The sequence below is a fragment of the Anguilla anguilla genome, chromosome 1 (genome assembly GCF_013347855.1).
Source record: "Anguilla anguilla isolate fAngAng1 chromosome 1, fAngAng1.pri, whole genome shotgun sequence".
Classification (NCBI taxonomy): Eukaryota; Metazoa; Chordata; class Actinopteri; order Anguilliformes; family Anguillidae; genus Anguilla; species Anguilla anguilla.
In genome coordinates, this window is record NC_049201.1 from 57,923,893 (window position 1) to 57,943,296 (window position 19,404).

Consider the following 19,404-nt stretch of genomic DNA (forward strand, 5'->3'; position numbering starts at 1 on the left):
ATGCGAGCAGTCCCCACTCTCAATTTTGTGCTTCTTTATTTTTATCTGGCTCTATTCATTGAGGGGCAAATGGAAATGAGGTGTGGGCTGTGTATATTAGAGGAGCTGATGACAGAAGCTCAGCAGCGGTGCCCGATGTCACATCCTTGGGAGCTAGCTCCAAATGACATCCAGATGTGCTTGACATCAGACTGCTGTTTTCTGAGGCAAGGGCAGAGCCACAACACGGGAGAGTGGATTTCTGGAATTCGCATGGCCTTCTGTCAACTTTTAATCAAGACCATTTATTTGAACGCGGACAAGCCGTGCATAATTTCTGCTTCTCTGCTGCCTAGGCATTTATGACGTCCAAAAAAAAGTCCTTTTACATGCTTCTTGTGACACAGGATGTTTATGGATGCTGAGACAATCATGCCACTATTTGTCTATAGTAGAGTACCTTGCCAACCATGGTGGTCACGCTCCTAATTTACCATCGGACATCTGGGAAGGGACCACTGAAAGACCAACCTACTGTACATGTGTACACAAATGGTTTTCTTAGGGTTGAAAAACGAGAAACACAAACGGCTGTACGCACTGTATCTTTTACGGCAACATTGAAAAAGGACAAGTGAGTAGCTCGTCCTGTTAAGGTACTGTGCCAGTGCATGGATGGGCCCCAGGGTCTGGAGCATGCAAGGGCTGAATGTGGCTGGCAGCGCTGCAGGGTTACAAACAATGCTGGCGTCGCCCAGGGAGACGGTTTCAACCATCGAGGGTGATGGCGTCTAATCTGAAACGGCCACGGGTCTAACGCGCGCTCGGAGCTTGCCTGTTGAGTCGGACAGGAAGCGTTTCCCGACTCGTGTCTGTGCAAGTCCGACTTTTCAACCAAGGTGTGAAAAGAAGTGCCATGCTTCAGGGAGCACAAGTTTGTCTTCAGCCCTCCTGAACTAAAAATCGAGGTGTGATATGATGTAGCCTATATGTACAGGCATTCCAAAAACTGAGAGGGCCTACTGTGATACAATCCTGCATCACAATAGGCCCAGGGAAGGCTATGGACAATCAAAGACTATGCAGTCAAAGGGTACAGTGCTAAATACTGTGAAATTTGCTTTAACCAGCAAAAATTGTTATTTTGCTTCCCTCCCATTACCTACATTATCTCTACATGGTACTGCATAGTCTGAGTAAATCCTCTCCAGTTTGAGCACCCAGCATCCCAAGACATGTCAGTCAGGAGCATGTGCTAATAACTGGAGTGTCCATTGTGTATTCAAGGTGGGCAAAAGACATTCCCAGAAAACTTTTTCACCAGCCAAATATTCTGATCACATTTGCATTCAAATTACTTTGTAACTACATTTTTTCCCCTAACATCGCATCTGCAGATGATCCATCATTGTCTGAGCTCCTTCCTTGTTGTAGCACCAGCGTCTTTCATCACCTCTTGTACATGTGTTGACTGGTGATGAAAGACGCTGGTGCTACAACAAGGAAGGAGCTCAGACAATGTTTCTGGCATGTGGGGGGGGGGGGGGGCACCACAAGGACAGTTCTCCAGTTGACAGGAAATGCAGAATACACACCTTTACACGAACATTATCTAAGGTTCTGCAACTCTGAAAGGTATTCTGGGGGACATCGATTCACATCTGATCCAAAATTGATGACAATAAAAATACTGTACTCCATTGCAAAGTATTTCTCATTTTAACATTCAATTACTCAGAAACAATGTATTATGATGCTTGAGTACTACCGAGGACAATATTGCTGAATATTGGGAGTCTTTACCCCATAGGACCCCTCCGCCTAAAATGACGGTCATCATTTTAGGTTACATTCCCAGACAATATGCTGTTCTCTTTATTTTTTAGGCACATCAGTAAACTTGCACCTAACCATAAAGCTACTGTAAGACCTAAGGATTCCCATTTGAGCACCTACGGCTACAAACTGTGCAAAATTCAGTCGTTAGAGAGTCTGAATCCAACATGTACAATATCAACTTCTTTATGGAGTTCCAAGTTGTAAAGGAAAATTGCTTCTGAGTGGCCTTACAAAAAAAAAAAACGCTGAGACTCGGTTCCTGTGGCCAGATGAATATCTGGCCCAACTTAATCAGCAATAAATGAGTTGCAGTGTCAATTCTGTGAACCCACACATGCAGAACTGCCCAAGGCTTCAGCACTCGCCCACAGAGGACAGGCACAGATTATGGTTAAGCAAATAAAATGTCCCCGTCTCTTGTAACACACTGAATGAAACATTTCATTAAAATTATTCCTATAATGGTTGACTTAATATTTCTGCCCTTCTACTAGCTATGCAATGCCACGATAATTGATTGAAAGTAGAATTATGAGAACTTTCAGCAACAACGCAAATACAGTCACAGCTACAGGGGTGTTCATAGGCACGATGTGAGGTGGAATGCCGGCAACACCCCGTATCTGTGGCTGTATCCACGATGCAACATGGCCTCTCAAATTGCTTTTATAAAATCTTCACAACATATAAAAACAATTGATGACAAAATATTTTTTTGTAATATTTCTAAGCAATGGTTTGTGCATGGAGTGATACTGTTTACAAACAGGCTGTTTGATTAAATGTTACTGAATCAGATTTACAATCACTGTTGAACAGCATCTCAGCCAGTCCACATCCAGGATCGAAACAACTCATTTTATAAATACTGGTATAAGCTCATAAGAACTAAAAAATGAATGCAAATGTAGCGCTTTAAAACAAATTGATTTTACTAAAGTAACTTCCGTTGTTGTGTTTAAATAATCCCCTTTACCCGAGTACCTGCATGTCTGTGAAATCAGTCTAACAAGTGGTTTGCCACACCTACATTTGAATACGTGGTTTTGCATATAGCTACTGCATGCCAACAGCACATTTCAAGCTGTCATAGGATTTCTGAACTTTTAACTATACATGGAAAAATTCACGCTTTCACTTTGTTCCTTTTTTGCTTTTCAACTTTCTCCCTTTTTGTATAAAATGATTAACGAACATGGGCGTCTAATTTAAACAGCCATTCGGGGATATAAGAACTCAAAGCATAGAAGCCCCAAAAAGGAAACTCATGTGGATAGTGAGTGAAACCTGCAGACACAATGTTTGACCCATTTCAGTAAATTCTGCCATGGCCAAGACAGGAATATGGACCTGAACAAAGAGTTCCTGTAGCATTTTGGCTCACCGAAATTCCTTCAGTAACTCTACAGCCATAGAATGGAAAACCACATACAGTACATACGGGCATCTGCTAAGGAAATCAAGTTACGTAAGTAAGTAAGAAAATTCTGCCTGGACCTTCAGACATGTGGCACTGCCCTTGCTTTGATCGCCCTGTTCTTGTGACTGCGGCTTCCTCCATGCTTGTCAGGCGATGAATTCCACAGACGGACCGAGGCACGACAGAGGAGGCAGGAATGTGGCGTGTAAACATTCTTTGGCCTGGTACTCCTAAGGGCTTTTCAGAGCACAATTACTTCCTAGCACAGCCTAGAAGACACTTTATAACAATGAGAGACCAATGATGCACCAGGGGCATTTAAATGACATTTGTCCGGTGTCCAGTTCAAAGTGTCAAGAATCAGCCACTTGGAAAAGAAGAAGCCTACTAGGCCTAAATTTAGTGCAAAAAGCACAAGACAGACAATGAAAAAAAGGTCTTAAGAATACTTATGCAAGATATTACTACATGTACACAGTATTTTGTTCTGGCAGAAGATCAGCAGAACACACCAGAAAAGAAGAGTATTGTATTACTCTTAACTCCATTCAGTAATGCTCAGCAATGAGATGTGTACCAAGATGCACATTCCAACTCTAGAAAAGCCTGCTTGGATAGTAAAATTCCAATGATGCTTAAAAGACCAATTAGGCTACACTTTATACCTTACAATTTTAGGAATTAATCCAAGTAAAGCATCGATAAAAAAATAATAATAATTACATTCACTACTCATACCTTTGACAGAAAACAACATCAAAATGTGTCATTTTTCTCCCATCTAAGAACATGCAAGCACCATTTAAAACATACAATTCCAAATAATATTAGTCAGAAATACTAGGTCTACCTTTGATATTTCAACATAACACCCTTACTTCAAGTACTTTATTACATCAGGTGGAGATAATTTAGGGAAACAAAATCCATAATAAATGACATATTCCAAAAACACATTTTGTACAAAATTTGGGCTTTTATTTCTAGAGAAATTGAGTATGGAACATATAAACCTATTTTCTATAAATATAGAAGATTCTTTGATAGTAAAACAAAATGCATAAAAATCAAAACATAAAATTGTTGTGGAAAAAGTAGGATTTAATGTAGGCTTTAACATTTTAAAAAGATTAAATATTGTTCTTAGATCCATGCAGAGAGCATTTAAGGACAATAATGTCAGTGAAACAATGTCAAACCCTCAAAATACCTTCCAGGGGAGCATTTCCTGTGTGGAATCATAAATCAAGAGAATGATTTAAAGAAAATCAGTCAGTCATTTCTGAAGCCTAAACATGTGCAATTTGAAATCTAGCTACTCTGGGCCCGTTCTTTGTGTTTGTGCACAGCGGGACATGGCCCCAAGAACAAAGACCATCCCTCGGGTCCTAAAACCTTCCAGTTGTGAACCAAGACAAGCAAGGCGCAGACTCAATCCAACTGTCATGGAGCTTTGATCAATGATTAGGCCAAGTGTTACGTTCTCCACCTACCCTAAAACAAATTATAAACAAGTTCAGTGATTGCTGAATTGTACAAAACAGATTCTTGAACAATGAATAACATGAACATTCCAATGTTACTCAAAGTGCAGAATACCACAGCAGTTGGAGTGAATCTTGGCCCGGGATCATCCTATTACGATAGTACAACTATCCCCTGCATTACCGTTCAAAAGATTGTAGGAACAATACTGTCTGGACCACAGACACTGCTTGGGAAGTCAGCCCATGAAAAAGCACACCTCAAAATAACATCAACTCAAAAGGACTATTTGGTGTAAAGTTCTCTTCAGAAGACGTTCCACATGCTGATTTTGCAGGGCTAAACTGCCTTTCTTTAATATGACTTCCATAATTTTGGATTCGAAAAAAAGGCTTTCATTGAGCATTAAGATTTTTTTTTCTCAATTCCTGTTGGTTTTCAACCTATTGCATTACTCTCCATTTTATATATTCCACAAGACACAACCACATGGTATGGCACGGTGTTTTGCTTTCTTGTGGAAAATAATCCTATTTTACAAGAAAGTTTAGTGGACATGTCCATTCTAGTAGTGCTTCCAATTTAGATACAGGGACAAAAATTATAACTTGGTTTTTAAACTTTTTTCATAAGTTTCAACAGTTTCCATTGTGCACTCATCTTTACATTCTATTGCATCTGTCTGCGGTTTAACATTTCAGCTGTCACGAGAGCCCCTCATACACAAGTGCAGCTGAACCAGTGATCACCTCAGAGACAGGTCCATTTTAAGTAATGTCAGGCCATTTCCCCGAAAGAGACATGTAAAGGCACTCCACATTGTTCTCGCAGACTCGGTTTGAAATTCCACTAAAGGAAATAAAAAGATAACGGAGTGAATTATTTAACCAGTTGTTGGTTCTGAATTTTTACTTGGATTCAAATTCTCATTCAAGTGATGCATATGCGTGCACATGTTTAGCCCCAAATTATTTGTGCCCATTGCATACTAAGTTCAGCCCATGGTGTACTAAAGCCTTTGCTTTGGCGTTAGTTTAGACCTCAGTTTTCTTAATCATACTATCACTAGCCATTGATGTGTGGTGAAAATCCAAATTTGTAGTGGAAATACAGCTTGAATGTATACATCCCTTAGAACAGGCATACTTTAAAAGAATAACTGCAAATATCACAGGTTCAAATCCCTCTTTCCATTTCAAATTACTATAAGAGCACAGATTAACTGCTCTCTATTAGAAGGCGTTAGGACCCAAAAGAAAGCACTATTTTTACATGCAGACTAAAAATACGTCCCCCCAAGTCAAAGTTAAGGTCACATTAAATGATCACAGGATACAATGGCATGAACAGCCCTCCTGGCAGTGTACCCAAGCCAAGATCATCCACACACAAAAGATACTGCCAATGCTCAGCTGGAGTACAAATTGTTCAGTACCTTTCTTTTTTTGTCCAAAATATGTAAAAATGATTTTTTTTTAAAGGAGAGAATTTGTCTTCTTTAAATACAAATATATACTTACAAAAATCTCACAAAAACGCTTATTTACAATAGCAAACGGTGTCTCTCAGATTGCCAAAAAACAAAACAAAAACAAAGCTAGTCTTCAGTTCACAAAAAGATGAGTGTGTGTGTCTCTGGGGTCACCAACGTGCCAAAGGTCACACTGTAGTTTCCCCGTGTTTACTGTTAGCCAGTCTCGTGTAAAACTTCCTCCAGGAATTGAGCGTTTTGCCAGACCATATCCAAAAGCCAGAGGTGATGCCCACGATGAGAGTCATGAGGTATTTAATCATGAAGACTGTGAAATCAGGGCTCATCTGGGGAGGATTATGCTCCGGACACGGGACCGCGTAGGTCTTGCACGTCTGGCTGACCCAGCTCCTCTCCCACTGCTCCCTGAAGGCTTGCTCGTAGAAATAACAGGCGATGACGATCGTGGCCGGCACCGTGTACAGAACGCTGAATATGCCGATCCGCACCATGAGCTTCTCCAGCTTCTCCGTCTTGGTGCCGTCGTGCTTCATGATGGTTCGAATGCGGAAGAGGGACACGAAACCCGCCAAGAGGAAGGAGGTGCCGATGAACAGGTAGACGAAGAGGGGCGCCAGGACGAAGCCACGCAGGGCGTCGACGCTGTTGATCCCCACGAAACACACCCCGCTCAGGACGTCGCCGTCCACCTGCCCCACAGCCAAGATGGTGATGGTCTTGATGGCTGGCACAGCCCACGCCGCCAGGTGGAAGTACTGGGAGTTGGCTTCTATGGCTTCATGTCCCCATTTCATTCCTGCTGCCAAGAACCAGGTCAGAGCCAAGATAACCCACCAAATGGAGCTGGCCATGCTGAAAAAGTACAGCATCATGAACAAAATGGTGCACCCTTCCTTCTTGGTGCCCTGGACGACAGTTCTGACATCGCTGTCAAACTTCTCGTTGCACACCACTTTGTCCTCCAGCAGAAATCCAGCAATGTAAGCAATAGAAACCATTGTGTAGCAACCAGATAGGAAGATGATGGGCCGCTCGGGGTAACTGAACCTTTTCATGTCCACCAAGTAGGTCAGAACTGTAAATAAGGTGGAGGCACAACACAAAACAGACCAGATTCCGATCCATATCCGTGCGAACTTCAGCTCCTCTGGGCTAAAATACATCATTCCTGGAGATTTCGTTGGCTCGCACGGAGCCCCGCAATCGTCCTCCCCGAGGAAACGATAATTCATATAAGGAGGAACTTTCAATGCAGTCGGACACCTGAAATGTCCCTTCACGTGCCCGTGAGTGGGCCCCGCCACATCTGGCGTTGGGTCAATGGGGGTGCTTTTATCGGACTTATTCTGTCCCACGCACAACTCGCCCGCGCCGTGAACAGGGAAAGACTCGCACGCAAGGCTATCCGGCCACTGGAAGCCAAATTTGTTCATCAGCGCCTCGCAGCCCTGCCTCGCTCTTTCACAAAGGGAACGGCAAGGGGGGAGAGCCTGCTCTAAGACCGTACAAACAGGCGCATACATGGAGCACAAGAAAAACTTGAGGTCGGGAGAACACTGAACTTTTACAAGCGGATAAAACTGGTGCACTTCAAGCCCAGCGTCTTCCTGGTTTGTGTGCCCTAATAAATTTGGCATGATGGTTTCGTTATAAGCAATGTCCGTACAAAGTGGGATAGATATCGGCTGACAAAACCCGTGTTCTGGAATTGACATTCCTCGGTCGCCATACTGTCCACTTACCCCCCAAAGTCCAAGAAATACCAGAAAAAACGTCGGCAGTAGTATCCGACTCGCTTTGGTGTAATCCATTGTGAAAGCATTTCGGCCAGCCATAGTTTTCTTGGCAGTTTCTTCCCAAACTGGCTAGCTTGTTAGCTAGCTAACACACTTCTTCACTTCCCTTTGTTAGCGCTCCTTTTCCTGCAAATAAATTCCTGAATAAACTTTCAGAGTCCACAACTACACATTTGCTGGTTCCCAGTGCGCTCATAAATATATAGCCACGAGTTTCTCAAGTCGAAATCGCCTTTTGCAAAAATCTGAATTTAAGAAAGCCAACAGACATAAACACACTGCCACACTCGCAGTCCGACGGTTTGTGTCAGTCCTTCTGCGCTGTTCAGACCTGTTTCCAGGCGCCCCGCTGTCTCTCCTTCATATGGAAAGAAGGGAGGGACCTTGAAACAGATGGCTTCTTTTAGGGATCCTCGAGATTTTGCAAGTTTTGTGCGTTTCTACCTTTTAAAGAAGCAATATTCACAACCAGAATACGTAGCTTTATTTACTTTGGGCATATCCCATTGGAATTATTTTTAAACGTAACCCAGGATATTATTTTCAATATCTGATCAGCCATTATGTAATCTACCTGCAAGCTGGCACACGACTATAACCATGGTGTAATTTACATCTACAATTTATCAGATTGTCATAGACATTATTTACTGTTTTGATAAAATTATACATAATTGAGCATAATCAAACATTTGCAAAGTACTGATCGTAATAAAACATTTATTTTTTTAATGAAAGCTTTACATAACTTGCTTTAACATGTTTATCCTTCAGTTGTGTGATTTGGCAAAATACGATACATTAAATTGAAAAAATGTGAGATACTAAACCATTTACAGATACAGTAAGGAAAGTCAGCCTTGGTCCTGGTGAATTGCTGTGATGATAAGAATTCCATCTGGGCTCATTTATGCAGGACTAAGATTTTAGTTAAACAATGGATTAAGGATTTGGATTTGATGACAGTTGGGAGATATCTGCCATGAGTTCTCTGTGAAAGAATTCCATATCTAATCAGAGATATACTGGAGAAAAGTAAACATTGCATTTTTCATTTTCCATCTTCCAATCTCATGTTGCAGGTAGTGGTTTAAATTGATGAAGATTAATTTTATTTTTAGTAATGAGTTTTGTGTACGCTTGTAATGGGTTTGGAGTTTATCTCAATTTGTGTGGTGTGAAACAACCTTCTGCACTGACACACTCCAAGACATGGAACGAGTCTATCATAGGGTTATTAATCACAGTTTGTAAAATTTAGTACTGAGCGCCAAGCAAGCACTGGTTATAATGTTTAAACTTGGAATGGAAGCTCTGGGTCAACACTATTATCAGTTCATTGTTCTAGGGCCCCATAACAGTTACCATATAGGAGAAAGAATAATGAATCCAAAGTGATTATACTGTGATCAGTATTGCTGTCCGCATGGGCATAAATTAACCCCAAAATTGATCTGAGGAAAGTTTGCTTGTTTGTCTATCTAGCAACAGGTTGTCTATTCAGAAGACACCTGTAATGATGCATCACTTCTACAAGTGACTTATAGCAAATAGCTATCAAGAGAGGTCAAATATGGATTATCTGTCATGTAATATTTCAGTCAATCTTGATTCATTTAGCCTGTTTGGAACTGACAATTATACTCCACACAATGATCCATAAAATGAATAACGATCCTCCAGGGACCATACCTGTAGGCAACTAGTTTTATTACAAATAACCTTGTTCTGGTACAGTAAGTGCCTTTGTTAAGGACCATCTGCGGTTTTTGTGTTAATTGATAAAATATGAGTAGCGTAAGGGAAATTTAAGTGAAGGGGTGTCATCTAAGCAAATGATGTCATAGTATTTTCTTGACCTATAAGGTGTGTAGTTACAACTGGGCAGGTATACAGTGGTTATGGAACTGCAGTGAGACTGCAGGTGAAACTCCAGAGGAACACTACAGATGCGCGTATGGCTGTAGGAAAATGTTGCAGTGGAAGATGACACTTTGTGCCTGTGAACATGATACCCATTCTGATTCAGAAAAATTCAAGTATGCACCAGGGTAATACATAAAATGTGAGCCATCTTTGTTGCCCTTGATAAGGACAAACAGAAAGGAAATTATTTTAGAAATTTGTGGAACTCCACTTGAGGCTGTTTCTGACTGATAGTGCTGCTATTTTCACATGAGAAGAACATAGGATGGGCATGTTGTATTTCAGCATTGTCACATGGATTGAACGTGAATTTGAGCAAACGTGGATGCCAGCCTAGGAAGGCTTAAATGCTCGGAAAATGCACATAGATTTGGGCAATCGAAGTGTCATGAAGGTGAACTGGACAAATCAGAATGCTTGTATAAAAAAGCTGTCAGCGCCATTGGTGTTATGGAAGTCAGATAGCGACGGACCCTAAAAAAAATAATGTCCAATTGCTTTCTTATTGGCTGCGAGGTGTGTCTATTGGAAAGATTGAAAGGAACGATGTGCGCTGACACAGGAATGCTGTGATTGGAATAATTTCACTACTTGCTCCCCCAGAGAAAAGCAGAACTCGTGACTTTTTCCCCAAAAAGTAACAAGAGTTAAGGAGTCCTTTGTCTGGGAATCAGGCGCCTTCTTTAGTTTGGAAGTTGATAGAGTCGCGCCTTTTACAGGACCAACACGTTTAAAGTAGGCTATAGCTAACCTTCTCATTCTGGTCTGTGGTCCACAGTTTTTAAAAGTATTCCTGCATTATAATGTTTGACGCTACCATTGGTTTGAGAAGATTTTAGGAACCGATGCTGTAATTAGAACGAGGCCCTAAATCGTTTCAGTATTGCAGTTATGCAAGTGTAATTCGTTGTGGTACAAAATTGGTGGGAATGTTATGTCGTGATCTGTGATGTATTTTGCCTTTCAAGTGTATATGGCTAAAGTTGAGAGTAAGAGGGATTCATCATTTTCATTTTATCATTTTATTCCCTGCACTCTATTTTCTTAATGTAATAGTCTTAATAATTCAACACCTTATTTTGCATAATTTTTAAAATATTTTTTAGCTGCACAAAGTGAGCGGTTTCTATAAAGATGTTACATAATCTGTTAAAACTATTGTTGATTTCAACATTTTCATTGTTCCACACAGAAGTACAAAGCATCGAACACGAGGCATTAATCAAACCAAATTCAACTTCCAAATGCATCCTAATTTTATTCCTTTCTGCTAGAAGACATAATTGCAGGGGGAGCCACCCATGTTGAATCGGCTGCCGAAAATATAATTATTCAGGGAATGCCTAACAAGGCTCTTTTCACCCCTAACGACAGTAACATCACTGTCATTTCCCATGGGGCATATTGACAATGAAAATGGACGAGACGTTGTAGAGTCGGATAAGAAAAGGATGTATTTTTAGAGAAGATGTTCCTAATGTCACCGTTTCTCAATAATTTAAGGAAATGGAAAATTATACTACGGCGTTGTACTGTGTTGTACTAACCAGCTAGGCAACTCACAATACAAAAACCACTACAAAGGGCTTTGAAGCTATGGTATTATATGGCGTGCTAACAAGCTATTCACAATAATACCAGTTTCTTATTTTCCTCTAAGATTTGTAGAAAATAATGGCCATTATAAATTAATGTGTAAACATTCGCAGCTTCCTGAAATATTACGTTACATTACAGGCATTTAGCAGACGCTCTTATCCGGAGCGACACAATTTTTTTTACATATCATTTACATTGCATCCCTTTATACAGCTGGGTATACTGTATACTGAAGCAATGCAGGTTAAGTACTTTGCTAAGCAGTGTCCTACCTGAGAATCAAACCTGTGACCTTTACATTACAAGACCAGCTCCTTACCTATTATACTACTGGTTATAAATGATTATTAAAAACCTATTATGAATGATTACGTATTTTAATGTTACACATTTGAGTTGAAGTTTCATTTGAGAGTGGTTTACATTTTTAAACAATAAGGATTTGTGTTCAACTGCTTTGCTGGAAAATCAGATGAATGTTTTAACTTTCATGTTTTTTTGTTTGTTTGTTTTCTATTAGATACATTGACCTCTGGTATGCTTTGAATCATATACAAGTGTTCTCAAGTGCGCTACATTTCCAGAGATGTGGTAGGTAGAAATGCAATAATTATAATTTCATTAGTTTGACTAACATTAGAAATTATTAATACTGTATTATTGCGTCTTTATTTTTAATTAAAAAATATTTTTTTTAAAGAATACCCTCAAGATAGGAAAGTGTATATAATCACACCAGATAATTGGGTAATATTATGATAATAAACTCAGTGGCCACGTTATTGGGTATACCTATCTAACACCGGGTAGGACCCTCTTTAGCCTCCAGTACAAGCTGAATTCTTTGCAGCATGGACCTCTGAAGGTGCTAGACCTATTCTTTAGGTATTTTGGTCCATGCTGACTCAATAGCATCACTCAGTTCCAGCAGATTTTGTGGCCACACATTCATACTGCGAACGTCCAATTCCACCTCATCCCAAAGAGATCTGAGGACTGTGCAGCCCATTAGAGCATTAGAGTAAACCAGCTTGAAATTATGCGTGCTTTGTAATACGGTACACTATCCGGCTGGAAGTGTCCATTTTGGCCATAAAGGGATGCACAGGGTCAGCAACATTGCTCAGGTATGCTGTGGCATTCAAATGATGCTCAATTTGTATTAGTGTGTGTCAAGAAAACATTCCCCACAGCTAATAACTATTACATCTCCACCACCAGCCTGCACCATGAACAAGGCACGATGGGTCGAAATTTTGATGTTATCATCTGCATGTTGCAGCAGAAATTGAGATTCCTCAGACTATATGACGTTTTTCCAATCGTCCAGTTTTATGGTCACATGCCTACTGTAGTTTCATCTTCCTGTTCTTAGCTGTTAGGAGCAGAGCCCGGTGTGGACTTCTGCTACTGTAGACCATCCATTTCAAGGTTCAATGTGTTGTGCATTCAGAGATGTCCTTTTGCTCCTCACTTGTAAACAGCTGTTATTTGAGAAGTTGTGGCCTTCCTGTTAGCTTGAATGAGTCTGTCCATTCTCCAATATCCTTTCTCATTATCAACGTGTTTCTGCCCACAGAACTGGTGACATTTTTTCTTTATTGTTTATTTGTTTGACCATTCTCTGTAACCTCAAAAGACTACACTGTGTGAAGACCCCAGGAGAGCAACTGTTTTTAATAAGCCGGAACCATCATGTCTGGCACCAACAATCATACCACGGTCAGAGTTGCCTAGATCAGGCATCTTGCCCTATTAGTATTTGGTTGAACAACAACTAAACCTCTTCACCATGTCTGCACTATATAGTTGCAGCCACATATATTGTACTAGTTCACTGTTTGGGGGAGCAGGCTATTTGCGTTAATAAGCAGGTGTACCCAACAAACTGGCCACTGATTGTATATAGCATATGTATTATACCATCATTTTTATATATACTGTAGCATAGTATTTTTTTTAAACAATGTGCAGTTGCTGTCTTGAGTAGGAAAATATATGCTTGCCAGTTTCCCTTATTTCAGGCAACTTACATTTTTGCACAGTACCCATTTATAAAGCCAAATATTAACTTAAGGAATTCAGGATTGAGTACCTTGTCAGAGGTTCCACAGCAGTGGTCCATATGCACCTCTGAGCAAGCAATTTGTCCTTGGAAGGTCACAAAAACCAAAAGACTTAAGTTACTATATTAGGAAATTATGCATCTTATTTTATTAGGCTTGACATAAATGTCATTCACATGGACCCCCTGTATCCAGGACCCTCGACAGGTCACAAGGTCAAAGGTCAAGGCCACAATTCCTGATGTTTAATAGCCTCTAAACTGGGCTACTTTAGCATGAATTTTGATTCAATTTGGCAGCAATGCTCAGGCAGCAATATATTGTGACTTTTATGCTAATAAATACAGTGATAATCATTTGAGTTTTTACATTTTTACATTTTGTTTCTAATTGCAGAGGCGAATGGGGGTGGGCACACATTTTAAGCTGATTTTGGACTGAAGTGAACATAGTTGGATTGGTAACCAGGCCTCAGACCTAACAAGCTGCAGTGGAGCTTGTTGGGGTAAGGAAGTTATGCATTGTATATGCAAGTTGTGTCCCCACCCTCCCACTCCCTCCAAATCCTGGAAGGAAAAGGATTGAAAGGTCCAGCTGCAGCCATGTTAAGTTCATTTAAAAAAGCAAACACACAAAGGGGAACATCCGTCTGGGTCTCTCCTCCTGTTTATCATCCATGTTATTGTTGCCCCTAGTCCTGCTGTACATAAACAAACACGATCAGGCTGTTTCACCCTCTTACTCAGACTATACAGCAATAAAGACAAAACTAATGAAAGACTAATTACGTATAAAAAGGAAATCTTTGTTTAAAGTCAATAGCAACTAGCATGCAATTAAAACAGCTTGGTTTATTAGACGAGTTAAGGGGAAAATAACCACAGGGTAAAACTGAACAAAAATAATGTACTGAAAGACAGCTAGCCTGACCAGAATCTAAGCTTTGAGGAAATGCAAATGCATTTTGATGAGGTATGCAGTAAAAGACAAAAGGGTATAGAAGACAGCACTCACAGTTTGTGTATGTTTTCAACCAACTATATGCAGCGGGAATGCATATACATTTGCAGATTATAAACTCCACATTTTCAGCATTAATAAACTTTATTTCAGGTAAAACAACAATAAACAACATTTACAGAAGGACATTACATCTTCCATAGTAACATTACATACATACTGTAACAAATAATGCAACAGCTACTCTACCATATATGGAGTTTAAGAGTTTATAAAGTGACTGATAACACTTCTATGTTCCAAACCGTCAAAAGTATGTATTTTCAGTGCATCATACAAAAAAGAAAATATGCAAGTGAAGCTTTTAAATTTGAAAAGGAGGATTCGGTGTTCAGCGCAGCAGGGATGCACTAGAAGACCAATGTCTTTCTCAGTATACACGTCTATGCAATAAGAAATCAACAAGGCCAAATATATATATGAATCCCCCATTTAACAGCGTAATGGGGACATTCGTGACCCAAAACGCAATATTTTTAAGCGTCACTATTACATTTTACAGGAGGTTTTTCGCCTCAGCTATATACAGCCTAACGGTTTATAACAAAGGTTACAAAATGATAAAATATTCACAGGTGAACGTAAGTATCCAATAATAACGGGGTACGGACTACACATTCCATAACATATCCAATATAGCAAACCGGGGAATCCAATGATTAATTCCCTTAAATATGTAGCCTATATATTTTCATGTTATAGCCTATTTAACGGAGATAACGCCAGAGCCAATGAGTACGATAAAAAGATGATCATTTTAACCGTCACAGTGCTAATGTGCATTCCTACAATCCTTGTTATTTTTATGTAGGCTCTTCTTCGTACTTCATTGAGTAATCCTTTTCAGAGGACACATTTTGAAAACATTCAAGTTCAAAAGGACCTAGTGCTTAAAACTCAACGCAGCAGTCACTGACATACAATTTTCCGTATTTTGCCGATGCAGCTGCTGCCAGATCAAAACGAAATGCGATAATATACTAAGAAAGTGTGCTTAACGTAGAAAAATAATTATTCAGCTGCTAACACTGCCCGGGTCCGGGAATCTTTTAAAGCCTTGGTGCCTTAACGTACAGTCGTTCTCTCTTATCACAGTTCTGCCACACTATTTAACACTCTTAAAGGCTGCTCCCCCTTTATTTAAACATGTCCATACTTATCAAGGATGAAACTGATACACAATGAGATTACTTCAAATATGTCTTATTCATCCCGCATCTTACGTTCCTACAGAGACTCCATCGCCACCAAGTTTTCCTTCACGCAAAAGCGACATTAAGGACAATTCGGGTGCAAAGTGACATATAACTTTAAGATGGAATGTTGAGCAAAGAAGATCTTTTTAAAAGTGCATTCTTAATAGCAAAAATTAACTTCCAACTACTTCAATTAGCCTTTGCTCTGCATGTTATCCATATGATGGTAACACTATTAAAGCTGTACCCACAGCCACAAGGCAAAGGGTTTTTTTCCCCCCAGCAAGAGCAAAAACCCTAAACGGACGACTGAAAAAGCTGTGGTGTGTGTGTAAGTGCTTTCAATGCCTATACAGTAGGTCCTGTAGGCCTACATGTACATATTTGAGTTGGGTACTAGAGCGAAAATACGAGCGATGTGAGTAAAAAATGTAGGCATAATTTCATTCCAACAGACTGCAACACGGTGCAGAAAATAAAAGGGTAATGGCGTGAGTGACCTCTGCCAAGTGTCATCCTCCCTAGTCTTAAGGACTTCTGGACTGTCTGTGTTGGTACCGTATTTGTACATATCTGTGTAGGTGTATACGTCTCAGTCAGTGGTACTAAGTGTATATTATAGTTTCAGAAATGTACTGCAATTACTCTTCTCTCATTCATTGTTAGTAGTGAGGGATGGGGTGTGTTGGGGTGGGCATGATTACTGAAATATGCCCTCTTTAACATAACCTGATTCAGTCTAGCTACAGTCCTACAGAGCATTGCTTCTATATGCACACAATAAGACAGTTTCAAGCATTCCCACCGGGAGACAATACCTGAATCCAATAATTCTGTTGTTTTAATTTCACTAAATGTTTCCATAATAACAATTAAAAAAAGAAATTCATCATCATGAATAAACATAAAACAGTACCATTAAAACAAGATCTAAACTGATAAATCAGTATGAAATTGGTACACACTAGAGGCAAAGTGCAGAGAGAGTACCATAGCAGGAATAATTTGGTTGAGTATAAATAGTATTTTGCTCTTCAGGGGTTGTGGTCAGGTGACAGATAGGGCCCTGTGATGTGGCCCAAAGAGGGCGTGGCTTGTAATGGGTAGCTGAGACTGGGGAATGAGGGAAGACACTGGTGAACCACCCTGGCTCCTCCCAGACTCTCTGTCCAGGATCAGTGGCCCCACCATATTTCCTTGTCTAACATAATTTTCACTGTAAAAGCTTGATAACCCACACATGCTGATTACTGGGAAATAAAAAAGGACTTCATTTGAGAAAGACCAACTGAAACCTGAGAAGGGAGTGAATTACTGCATTTTCAGCCCTGTCTTTCAGTGGACAGTTATGGAATGAAAACTCAGGATGATTGTCATGCGTCCCTTATCAAAAATGAAAATTATTTACTACTACTACTACTACCACAAATAATAATACTATTGATGAATTATAAATGCAGATTTGGGTTATCGAGATTTTCCAGGCCACTTTTTAAAATCTAGAGGATCCATGTATTACCTACATAGTAGCACCAATGCAAGTGTATTGCCCATAACATGTTAACGTACAGTACACACCCGTCTAATATGAAAACAGGAACGCTGCACTGGAAGTAAGGTTAAACCCAAGATGGCATTGCATTATGCAGAACTGATTGCAACCCTGTCTTATCTGTGGTGAATGCAATGGTCCTGTTTGCACCGTCCCTGGAGGTGTGAACGAACATGCACCATCACATACCAGCAGCTCAACTACTGGCATACGGATAATGCACCATTATTATTATTATTATTATTATTATTATTATTAGTATTATTATTGTTGTTGTTGTTATTATTGTTATTATTATTTTTACTGGTACTACTACTACTACAACTACTACTAAATTGAGCTATATTCTACAGTGATGCACATGGTGATGTCATTACAGAGGAAGAATGGCAGACTGCAGAGGCTTTATATATACTTCGTAATCCGAAGGGATAGTATTATGCGAAAGAATTATTGATAACATTTGCCTATGTTAATGAGTCTGCCCCTGATAAGACTTAAAGAATGAAGTAAAGGCATGCTGACACATGCTGTGTGTGTGTGTGTGTGTGTGTGTGTGTGTGTGTGTGCGTGTGGCTGTCTTTCTGTTTGCGTGTACTGTGTGTTTTTGTGTACACTGTATAAGAAGATACACTCACTGTATTTCAACATCCTTTCAGCTATTCTCTTTAGTTATTCTTTGTGAATTCAATGTCTGCATTTGAACATTGTCAATACTTCAGAAATATACAGCAATATTTTCCTTGTGAAAGTAAATCAGCATTTCACATCAATGAAATCTGGGGAGCCTGTCATGACCACAAAATTGCGTGCCACTGAATGTCCTTCGAACCGAGTAAAGAATCAAAACAGAAAAGGTGTTCTCATCCAGCCCATTCAGTCCACCACCCTTCCTCATCATCTTCGTCTGACTCTTGAAAGTCGCAATCTGAAACGAGAGAGACACAAATATATTCAATGTCAACATCTTTCTGTGCCTTCAACACGAATGTCACTGAACTGGATATCAATATTAAATTCATATTGCTCTAAAAAAAAGCCACAGTGTAAAATGATTTGCAGATGAACACATGACACCTAACACAAGTTCCATAACATTGTCAACGCTTTAAAATACAGAATGTAAAAAGCAAAAGTAAAATTACATTTCTATTAAAATTTAGCATTAGCATACACCTTGTGGCTACAGACTAAATGATATATATAATATTACTGATATTCTTGTGCACTACCCTGTGGCCAGAATATCACTGACTCTTATTAGGACAGTGTGGCTTTGTGGAGATGATGAGGGCTTCGGTCCGGAAGGTGAGTGGCAATATGCAGAGTGGTAAACACACCTCCTGTTGTTTTTTTATTGAAAGAATCAAACCAACACACATCCTGAATCGAGCTGGCTTATCCTTCCTTAATCTCCGCTTTCCTGGGGTGACCATACCGCACCCATGAATAATGTATGTTTTCCTCTCCCTCTCTCTCTGCAGCCCCAGCCCTTAGAAATGAGTTCCTGGCGGACATGTGGCTCGGCATGCCAGGAATACAGAAAGAACATCTTGGAAAAATGCCTTGGCCATACGTGGGGTGGTATGACAGAAAATAAAAGATAACCACCGGTCTGTGCGTTGCCAGATAATAAATGCAAACCCCTCTCCCGGTCTCATTTAAATTTGTTCTCATTCACTAAATTCATTAATATGGAGACACAGTCTCTGCTGATTATGAAAGGAAATGCATACTGTAGGAGCCTTGGGTTGCAGGGCAGTGAAGCGAAAAAGGGGAGGAACAGTGTAATGCTCCGGAATATTCTCCCACATGCTCTTTCAGCTCACCACAGTCTGGAATGGATTTTACTTTTTTTATCCTTCTCAGAGAAACTGCAATCATAGTATGGAGAGAGAGAAAGATTGAGAGAGAAAGCGAGAGAGGGTTTGAAAGACAAGGGGAAAGAGAAAGAAAAGGAGAAAGAAAAGGAAAAGCAACAATGTAGAGTGCAAGCACTGCAATGAAGCAATCATTTATATTTTATTTCTGATT

The 19,404-nt window shown here is 40.0% G+C and overlaps 2 protein-coding genes and 1 long non-coding RNA gene across 5 annotated transcripts in view; 1 reads left to right on the forward strand and 2 right to left on the reverse strand.

Annotated features, from left to right (window-relative positions):
* Nucleotides 1-4,194: 4,194 nt before the first annotated feature.
* On the reverse strand, nucleotides 4,195-8,359 carry LOC118235082 (frizzled-1-like). The gene has a single exon (XM_035432075.1). The coding sequence runs from the start codon at nucleotides 8,048-8,050 to the stop codon at nucleotides 6,383-6,385; it is 1,668 nt and encodes a 555-aa protein (XP_035287966.1). The 5' UTR covers nucleotides 8,051-8,359; the 3' UTR covers nucleotides 4,195-6,382.
* A 2,117-nt stretch (nucleotides 8,360-10,476) lies between these two features.
* Nucleotides 10,477-19,013, forward strand: LOC118235132. Of its 2 annotated transcripts, XR_004766791.1 has the most exons (4): nucleotides 10,477-10,672; nucleotides 12,057-12,127; nucleotides 13,999-14,107; nucleotides 18,855-19,013. It is a non-coding gene; the product is annotated as an uncharacterized LOC118235132 (long non-coding RNA). The 2 variants fall into 2 exon arrangements; XR_004766792.1 differs by lacking the exon at nucleotides 13,999-14,107.
* The window catches only part of cdk14 (cyclin-dependent kinase 14), a 143,270-nt gene continuing 138,552 nt past the window's right edge, over nucleotides 14,687-19,404 (reverse strand). For both annotated transcript variants that reach the window (XM_035432088.1, XM_035432107.1), the window contains one exon: nucleotides 14,687-18,298. The gene's annotated coding sequence lies outside the window, so the exon portion shown is untranslated. The remainder of the gene's footprint in view (nucleotides 18,299-19,404) is intronic.

Coding starts and splice junctions, on each gene's coding strand:
- LOC118235082 (XM_035432075.1), bottom strand. CDS start 8,050: ATGGCTGGCCGAAATGCTTTCACAATGGATTACACCAAAGCGAGTCGG.